The 10,617-nt window shown below is 38.6% G+C and overlaps 1 protein-coding gene across 1 annotated transcript; it reads left to right on the plus strand.

Moving 5' to 3' along the window:
- Positions 1-1,278: 1,278 nt before the first annotated feature.
- LOC140727252 (gamma-crystallin S-1-like) lies at positions 1,279-10,067 on the plus strand. Its single transcript, XM_073044514.1, has 3 exons — positions 1,279-1,473; positions 8,437-8,679; positions 9,721-10,067. Exons 1-3 carry the CDS (start codon positions 1,279-1,281, stop codon positions 9,994-9,996), a joined length of 714 nt encoding a protein of 237 aa, XP_072900615.1. The 3' UTR covers positions 9,997-10,067.
- Positions 10,068-10,617: the final 550 nt, after the last annotated feature.

Raw genomic sequence — 10,617 nt, forward strand, 5'->3', positions numbered from 1 at the left:
ACAGAATTACCAACTAACAAAGAGAATATGAACTTTTGGTCTAACGTCTGGTCGCACAGGATGACATGCAATCAAGAAGCTGAATTAGGGAGGGAAAAGAACACACAATCATGATTGATGAAATGCAAATCCCTGAAGTTACAAAGGATATGCTGAAAGAAGTTATTAAAAAAATCCACAACTGGAAAGGTATTGGCAGTGATACTATTCATAATTATTGGTATAAAAACTTTACTTGCCTTTATCTGTACCTATTAATACATCAACAATTTTCCTAAAAATCCTGAAAACTGCCTGAATTTTTGACAGAAAGTAGAACATATCTTTTACCTAAAGAGGAAGTTACAAATGATACATCAAAATATCATTCTATTGCTTGTTTACAAACAATATCTAAAATTGTAACATCATGTGTCTCATAACTAATCAACAGTAACTTGTTAACCACAATATACTTACAGAAGAGCAGAGAGGATGCTGGAAGGGTATAAAAGGATGTAAGGAACAACTGATAACAGATTACATAATTCTAAATCAAGCCCAGCAGAAATCTTTCACTACCAAAAGGCATTTGACTCTGTCCCACACTCATGGTTAATACTATATTACACACACACACACACACACACACACACACACACACACACACACACACACACACACACACACACACACACACACACACACACACACACACACACACACACACACACACATCCTTCAACATCTGATAAAGTATTGATGTACTAAAATCATCCTATTTACAACCAAAAAAGAACAACCACCGTTATCAAGATAAACTGAAGCATTTTTCAAGTCAATTCTGAATCTACTATGGTTCTGTCTAGCTTTAACATCCCCCACTCTAATTTACTAAATGGTACAAAAATTGGGTATCAAATCAGAAACAATTAAACGAGCTGTACCTTAACATGGGCGATTTGAAATTATATGCTGCTTCATCAGTAAAGCTAAAGGAATTAATTCAAATAGTAGAACTAGTTTTGAAAGATAAAAACATGAACTTTGGACAGGATAAATGCAGAACATTAAACATAAAGTGCAATAGAGCTAGTAGAATATAAAACAGAGCAGCAGGATACAAAAAAAGATTTAAAAAGCAAGAAGACCGAAGTTATAGTGATAAACAAAACTGCAATTCAAGCTGACATCTGTATCGGAAATGACCAGATCGAACAAGGATCCTTCTTTATATACCTTGGTGCAGAACTTAATGACACAAATGTATGCAGCAAGGAAATAAGGTGAAGGCTAGCAATGGCATGCACAAGCACTACCAAACACTGGAACATCTGGAAAGATAGATCTGTGAGCACTGACACCAAGATACGCCTCCTCAAGTGTTTCATCGGGCCAGTAGCCCTATCTGGCTGTGAAACATGGACCCTAAAGGCAGCTGATGAAAAGAAGTTGACAATATTTGAGATGTGGACATACAGACGGATCCTCAGGGTATCGACACTGAAAGGAGATCCAACAATTTCATCCTAGAAAAGACTGGCATGAAACCAATACTTCCGGAAACTGTTATCCAAAGGAAACTTCGCTATTTTGGACACATCTCAAGAACTGATGACACACTAGAACGCACTGTGCTTGAAGGCAGAGTAGAAGGAAGCCACTCCTGAGACAGACAGAGGACAACCTGAATCGACAACATCAAGAAGTGGACCAGCCTCACTGTCAAAGATGCAAGAGGTTTGACTGCCAACAGATCGCAGTGGAAGAAAGTGGTCACCGAGGCTTTGGCAGAGTATGGCACATGACGATGATGAGCAGGAAAAAATACAACCAATAGATGAATATGAATCAGACAAGTATCTTTTGACAAAATTTACTTCAAGGCTTAAGAAAATCAGCCAAATGGAGCTCAACATTAAAATTATAACAAAGGCAATAAACACCTTTGTTAAACTCATATTAACATATTCTTTTGGCATAATATCTTTCTCTAAAACAAATCTGGAAAATTTATAAAGAAAAATAAGAACTGAAATGACAGATTTCAGAAAACATGATATATTAGATTAACACTAAAATTAAGAACTTAAATGACAGATTGTCATGGGGACAGGAGGCTGGACCCAAGTGCAGGATGCAGGCACTGAAGTATTAGGGGAAGGACAGGAACAACTAAATGATAGACAAGATGTGGTGACCATGGTGTGCATGAGGGACATGATGTTCAAGGTGATTCTGGGGTTCCGGGAGAGTCTTAGAGTTCAGGCAAGGCAGGCTGCATAACTCCTGGGCAGGGCCTAGACCTCCCAGGCAAGAACACAGGGACCTGGGCAGGTCACAGGACACCTGGGGAGGTAGTAGGGCACAACCTGTCAGCAGTGAGGGATAGGTAGGAGCAGAGTCCCCCACCAGGCAACGGCAGTCCAGCCAGGCTTGCCCAACAGAGGCAAGGGATAGGAAGGGAACTAGGTCCAGGGTGACTGCCGGACTTACTCAAAGAACTCATCTTTAACAAAGGGAACTCCAAGCCAGGGCAACCCCCCCAACTCCACTCGGTCTCAGAGCCCCCTATATACACCACCAGCCGATGGGCTTCAGGTGTGTCTCCTTGAGCCCCAACAAGCCACGATGATCCACAGGTGTGACTACTTGGGCTCAAGGGTGAAAGGAGGGACCGGATCAAGAACCGGAATGCAGGCTCTGGATCAGACCATAACACAGATTTCAGAAAACATTATGTATTAGATTAACACTAGCCAGGACAGAAGTGAGAAGAGGAATCAAAGATATTAAAAATTTACACAACAGTCAGATAAACCTTCTAAAGATATACTTTCATCAATGAAAACAGGATTTAGCAATCCACACAAGCATATGCAATTCTGATAAGTATACACCACTAACCTTAAATGAGATCACACCCCAGAAAAATAAAGACATTGTTGCTATTGAAGAAAAAGTCATCCAATGGAAAGGTATGACCCTCCATGGAAGACAACTCTACAATCTGAGCAACTGAATGTCGACGAGGAAGCATCGAATGCCTGGTTCAGAGTTGGAATCCTCTTCCCAGAAACAGAACAGTTCCATGTGGCAATACAGGACCAGGTGTTTTACGCACAAAAAAAAATCAAAAATGCATAATAAAAGATCAACAAATTCAAGATGATAAGTGTAGAAAATGTCAAGAAAAAAACAGAAACATTCAACACATTACAGGATCATGTAGCAATTTAACTCAGTTTGATTACTTAACACAGGCACAATTAAGTGGCAAACGTCATTCATCAAAATCTTGCTTTGAAATACAAACTAAGAAAAAAATCTTACTATAAGTACAACCCTGATCCAGTTTTAGAGACAGAAAACCACAAATTAGAAAGGATAATCCATAATAACTGTCTGGATATAATAATACAGGATAAAAAAGCAAAGTAACTCACTTATTAGATATACAGGTAGCCACTTCAAATGCACAGAAATTATAGAAATCAAGAAGTGCAAAACACCAGAAATATGCTGAATTAAAAGAGGAAGTTGAAAGACTTTGGAACATGAATAGGGTATACATTACCCAGATGGTATCATCCAAAAGGCATGACACAATAGAATTAAGCAATCTGGACTACACAGCAATATCTCTATAAATCTTCAGAAAGCCATAATATTAAACACCACTAGAAAATCTGAAAGTACCTAGAATTCAAGAAATGAGCATACCTGTACCTCAGCTTTTACCAGTTTGAGCTGAGAAAAAAAGTACTAATAGAGGTTAACACATTCATAATGCATAAATATTATCAAGGAATGGAACTTGATTCTGTCATGACAGCATACAAGGACAAACTTCATCAACAGTTTATAACACAATATCCTGTCATGCAAGTAAATGCTCAATGAATAGAAAATCAATTTGGAGTGAGAGTAAAAGATAACTTAATTCCTATAGACATGTTAAACCAAATAAGACATGAAGTTGCACAAGAGCTTCAAAGAAACCAACCTAAAAATTACAACAATGCTATGCAAGAGAATAATGAAGATGCAATTCATTGAAGTGCTGATGAAAATAGAATTGTTTCAACTGCTTCACAATCCGATATTAACAGCAACAACACATATGTAGACCTTTTGCAGAGTGCGGATGATAAAGCTGAGCTTACAGACAACATTTTTCTCATATTTAACCCCACACTGACAGAATATGTGGGCATTGATCCAACAAAAGGACCCTACATGCCAAAGTAAATTACATCATCAAATTTTGCAAAAATTGTTAATACTCTCAACAACATTTTAATACCACAATATTTTGGAAAACTTTCAACAATTGAAGAACTACACACAATATACTGTGTAGCATTATCAGTAGTACACTGCAATGGCTCCAAAACAGAAGGACTCATCAACAGAAACCTGAAATTGAGCAATGAAATCAAAATACCAAAATGGCAGAAGAGATTTTAAAAAATGAAAGCTTAAGAGCAGAAGTAGCCCACCTAATAGATATAAAATGGATAGCCTGAGCAAGAATGATAAGGGAAAAGTTAAGGAAATACAAAGGAAGTGTAAAGTCCATACGAGAAATGATCAGCCTAACAAAAGCAATGTAGAATTTATAGATAATTTTCTGAAAAATCCTGAAGTGCCTGAAGTTTTGACAGAAGTTAACATATATCTTTTATCTAAAAGGAAAATCAAAAACGATACATAAAAATATCATCCTATTACTTGTTTACAAAAAATATATAATTGTGACATCATGCACTTAAGACCATAAGACCATTAGACAAAGGATCTCAGTTAGGCTATTCAGCCCATTAGGTCTGCTCCACCATTCCATCATGGCTGATCCAGGATCCCACTCAACCCCATATACCTGCTTTCTTGCCATATCCTTTGATGCCCTGACCGATCAGGAAACTAACAACTTCCACCTGAAATATACTCACTTACTTGGCCTCTATTGCAGTCTGTGGCAGAGTATTCCACAGATTCAATACTCTCTGGTTAAAGAAATTCCTCCTTACCTCTGTTCTAAAAGGTCACCCCTTCATTCCTGGAATCATCCTCGTGAACCTCCTTTGGACTCTCTCCAATGACAACACATCCTTTCTGGGATGTTGGCTCCAAAACTGTCGACAATAGTCCAAGTGCAGCATGACTAGTGTCCTATAAAGCCTCAGCATTATCTCCTTGCTTTTATATTCCATTCCCCTTGAAATAAATGCCAACATTACATTTGCCTTCTTTACCACAGACTCAACCTGTAAATTAACCTTCTGGAAGTCTTGCACAAGGATTCCTAAGTCCCTCTGCACCTCTGATATTTGAACCTTCTCCCCATTTAGATAATAGTCTGCACTATTGTTCCTTTTACTAAAATGCATTATCATACATTTCCCAACACTATATTCCAACTGCCACTTTTTTGCCCAATCTTCCAATTTGTCTAAATCTTGATGCAATCATATTGCTTCATCAGCACTAGCTACCCCTCCACCTATCTTTGTACCATCCGCAAACTTTGCCACAAAGCCATCAATTCCATTATCCAAATCATTGAAAACAATGTGAAAAGTAGTAGTCCCAATACTGATCCCTGAGGAACACTACTAGCCACTGGCAGCCAACCAGAAAAGGTCACCTTTATTCCCACTCGCTGCCTCCTGCCTGTCAGCCATTCCACTATCCATGCCAGTATCTCTCCTTTAATGGCATAGGATTTTATTTTGTTAAGCAGCCTCATGCGTGGCACCTTGTCAAATGCCTTCTGAAATAACATCCACTGCCTCTTCTTTGTCCATCCTGCTTGTTACTTCCTCAAAGAACTCTAGCAGATTTGTGAGGCAAGATTTCCCTTTACAGAAACCACACTGACTTTGACTTTTTTTATCATTAGTCTCCAAGTACCCCCAAACCTCATCCTTAATAATAGACTCCAACACTTTTCCAACCACTGAGGTTAGGCTAACTAGCCTATAATTTCCTTTATTTTGCCTTCATCCCTTCTTAAGAAGTGGAGAGACACTTGCAATCCTCTAGTCCTCCAGAATCAAGTGATTCTTGAAAGATCATGACCAATGAACCCATTATCTCTTCAACTAATCTTGCAACTAATCTTCACTCACTTAGATAACTACAGAAGAGCAGAAAGGGTGGTGTAAGGATATGACAGAGTGTAAAGAACAATAGATTCTTTAATTCTAACTCCTGGTGAAAAAGCAGAAATCTTTCATGATGTTGTATTGACGACCAAAAAGCATTGATTCTGTCCCACACTCATGGTTAAGAAATACTCTTAATATACACAAACTACATTCAATATTTGTGAAATTCCTGCAACAGGAATTTCTCCATGAGGCATTGGTGTACTACAATCATCCTATCTATTAACAACAAAAAAAGAAGAACCACTGTAATCAAAATATACTGAGGCATTTTCCAGCACGACTCTTTTAGTCCACTATGATTTTGTCCAACTTTAAACCCGCACTCTAATTTAGTTAATCAGATGAAAATAGGTTATCAAATCAGAAAAGAGTTCTAGCTTTAGACAACTTTGGATTCACTTTCAAGCTCTCTTCATCTCATGTTCTTGGTATCTATTGCTTATTTATTATTTCTAATTGTAATTAGTTGCTTTATCTTGACTAATGAATTAGGGCATAATTATACACTCCTTCATCAGTAAAGCTAAAGCAATTAATTACATCCTCTCTTTCTTCCCCTCCGTCATCCAATTCCTAAATAGACATTGAACCCACGAACACGGCCTCACTACAATGTTCCTTCTCAGCTGTATGCATGTGCGCGCACACATCTTTCGTTACTACAGCACAAAAGAAATAAAACTACGCACAAAAGGTTGTCGCCTCGTTGGCATATTAAGCACATTTCACGATTGTACACATATATATATTTCCTTTTCCGGTTTTTGATACAGATGTTGCTGTCAATGTGGAATTTGCGATGATTTGTCTGCAGATTTTAGAACTGGCTAGTTTATGCTGTTTTTATTGAAGAAATTTTTCAATGCTTACATATTGATGTCACTGGGCAGAGAATTGCACAGCACAAGATTTTTGGGCACACTGGTCATTACAAGTTAGAAGGAACATGGCCTCACCACTTTTTTTTGCACTATTTCTATTAAATTAACTTTTTAATAGATGTATATATACTTCATTTTTCCCTATATTTATTTATCGCGTACTTCATTGTGCTGATCCTTTAAAGATAACAACTTTCACAACATACGCCGGTGGACATTGAACCTGATTCTGATTCTTACTTTCACTTTGAAAGAGGTCATAGCATTCACATCCTCACACAGCTTTAAACATCCATCATTAAGTCCAGTTTAGCCCAGAATTGCCACATTGTTCCTGAAATGCATTCCGCAGCTCGTACTTGGACATCTTGCATCCTTGCTGGTCGCCAGATCTGAATACATCTCATCTGGCTCTACGCAGATTACGGATCTCATGGCTCATCTAGGGGTCTTGGTTGGGGAAGGCGCTGAATGATTTTGTGGGGACACACTCATCTGTGACTGCTTTTATAGTCCACCAGCTTATCAGAAGCAATTACTAATTGATTGGCCTTTCTCACATCAGTAAAAAAAATGAACGGGAATGAGATAGCACAGGAATGGTGAGGAAATCCAGAATGTGGAGATAATTGAAATGCTGAGTGTATGCGTACAGTTCTTCAGTGACAGGAGAGTGGAAGGCTTTGACTGTTCAACGTGTTCAACAAAAGAAGTGGAGCAAACATAATGAATGCTGGAGGTGGGAAAACTACAAGGAACCACTGCGAAAGGCAATATTAACTCTTACTTGGAGGATCAAGTGGGTTATAAAGAGAAAGGCAGCACAGATTATTCAGCCAGATGTTAGAGTCATCTGTCTAAATTTGCTGATGAAAGAATAGAGGTGGCTGATCAGTGTGGTGTAGCAGAAGCTGTACAGATCGATTGTCAAAAGATGTTTGTCAGTTTAATATGGTGTCTCCTCAATGTAGGCAGTTTGGGAAAGTGATTCAGAACGTTACTTTGAGAAAGGTGAATGGACCTAGGTGATATGTAGCTGTGAATGTTCCTAAACTTTTGGTTTAAACAACAATTAAAATGATAACAAAGCACAACTGAAAGAATCCACGATGCAACAAATGTCTTTCTGTTGTTTTTCTACAATAAATGAAATAAAAGGATTTTGTTCCATTTTGCTGATGTTTAATGTTGTGTCATCAGAACAACAAGAAACTGCCTAGTGAGGCCTTTCTACCCTGCATATAAATACCAACTTGTGTTCAGCAGTGAAACATTCAGCTGGTTACCAGACTCACTGTGTTCAAAATGGGAAAGGCAAGGACTACTCAGTAAATGAACTAAATGAGAATTCTCCATGAACACCTGAGCAACTATTAACACAGATATGTTTCTTCCCACAGATCATCTTCTACGAGGACAGGAGCTTCCAGGGTCGGCACTATGAGTGCAGCTCCGACTGTGCCGACCTCTCCCCTTACTTCAGCCGCTGTAACTCCATCCGTGTTGAGAGTGACTGGTGGGTGTTGTACGAGAGACCCAACTACATGGGATACCAGTATGTCCTGAGCAGGGGAGAGTATCCTGACTACCAGCGCTGGATGGGATTCAATGACACAATCAGGTCATGTCGCAGTTACCCATATGTGAGTAGCAATTTCTTTTTCAGGGAATTTGACCTTTTGCAGTTTGGCTTTGCTGATGGAGAATTTGCGTCACAAGTGCTGACTGGGTATCTAATATGCCCAAGTGTATTAATATGCAAGGACATTTCTATGCAAAGGAGGAGAGAGTGTTGGTTCTCAAAAAGAGCATTAAATTGAGAGAGACAAGAGATGAGATTGCTGCGACTTTGACCAACATCTTCAGATTTTTTCTAGCTCTCTGGAGTTTTGCAACGGTTTTGGTCACAGCATGATAGGAAGGACGTTGAGGCTTTGGAGAGGGTTCAGAGGAGGCTTGTTGGAATGCTGCCAGAAATAGAAGGCATGTGAAATAACGAGGGGGATAACCTTGTGTTGTTTTCTCTGGAGCAGCTAACGCTGAGGGAGAGATTTGAGAGAGGTTTCTAAGATTATGAGAGTTATCAATGGAGTAGACACAGTATCTTTTTCCCACAGTTAATAGATACAAAACCAGAGGACATGCAGTTAAGGTGAGAGGGTGAAAGTTCAAAGGTGATGTGAAAGGCATGTTTCTTACAGAGAGTTGTGAGTGCCGTTGGTGTTATTAGAAGGAGACAGATGGGAACTTCTGCAAGATGTTTAGTTAGGCACACGAATGTGAGGGAACTAGAAGGAAATGGACATTATTTAAGCAGAAGCGATAGTTTAGTTCTTCATTTAATTTAAATGACCACATAAATTTAAAATTACTAATTTAATTGGTTCAACAGATCATTGTGGTCCAAAGAGCCCGTTGCTGTGCTGTACTGTTTTATGTTCTAAGTTTTAAAGGCAGAATTTCTCATATTTTCTCCTGTGTTTTTCTTCAACATGTTTGAACCAGTAACAATGTCAGTTGGAGACATCGTTGAGGCAGATAGTTAGTGAAATGATCAAATTGCATTTGACTTTATTTCCCATTGACATCAATGTCCAGTCTGTGAATTAGTGTTCAGACATCGTGTATAATAGGTGAATACTCTACAAAACATCATTTCTGAAATTCTGTGTTTCCTATTCCAGTACCGAGGTGGAAACTACAGGATGAGGATTTACGAGAGGCCTGACTTTGGAGGACAGATGATGGAATTCATGGACAATTGTCCCTCTGTCTACGATCGTTTCCGTTACCGTGACATCCACTCCTGTCAGGTGATGGACGGTTACTGGATCTTCTATGAACAACCCAACTACAGAGGCCGACAGTACTTCCTGAGACCCGGGGAATACAGGAGATACAGTGACTGGGGTGGCTACAACTCAATGATCGGGTCCTTCAGGCGCATGAGAGACTTCTAAAAGTTGCTCTTGAAAATCTGATTTTATCTTGTTGAAATATTTACCGAGGTAATAAAATACCTTTGATGACACTATTAGCTCATTCGATTCTTTTACCCTGATTCCACTGGAAACACAACAGAACAATACTGTAGTCATAATCTGATTACCACAATAAATTGTTTTACAACAGTTGGTTCCAGTTTACAGATAACATTATGATGATTCTTAGGAGGCTGAAAAATATAAACTTAATAGAAAGTTGTTTTTTGCTTCATGTTATTGTATCTATTGAGAGGCATTATGTTCCATTTTTGAATTAATTTCCAGTGAAGTTATTGAATTCAAGTACAGTATCTATCTTTATGATTTCCATGATTCTGATGGTTTTTTGAAATGGCCTTTCAAAAGTAGGAACAACGTAAATAGAGATGTGAAGTTAAAAGGCACAAATAACAGGACTTTTACAAAGCATGATGAATTCTGCCAAAGTTGAGACCAGCATAACCAACAAAATAAAATGGACTGGAATCAGCTGGCTAGTTTAAACAGATCTATGATTCTGTGTGGGACTGGATTGTGAAGGATGGAAGTTGAGTCAAAATTGATGTGGAATGATTGGAAACTGTTGAAACTTCTTAG

Source organism: Hemitrygon akajei, chromosome 5, assembly GCF_048418815.1.
Source record: "Hemitrygon akajei chromosome 5, sHemAka1.3, whole genome shotgun sequence".
NCBI classification, from domain to species: domain Eukaryota; kingdom Metazoa; phylum Chordata; class Chondrichthyes; order Myliobatiformes; family Dasyatidae; genus Hemitrygon; species Hemitrygon akajei.

Coding starts and splice junctions, on each gene's coding strand:
- LOC140727252 (XM_073044514.1), top strand. CDS start 1,279: ATGGCATGCACAAGCACTACCAAACACTGGAACATCTGGAAAGATAGA. Junction 1,474..8,436: donor CATACAGACGGATCCTCAGG/GTATCGACACTG, acceptor TTCTTCCCACAG/ATCATCTTCTACGAGGACAG. Junction 8,680..9,720: donor CATGTCGCAGTTACCCATAT/GTGAGTAGCAAT, acceptor TTCCTATTCCAG/TACCGAGGTGGAAACTACAG.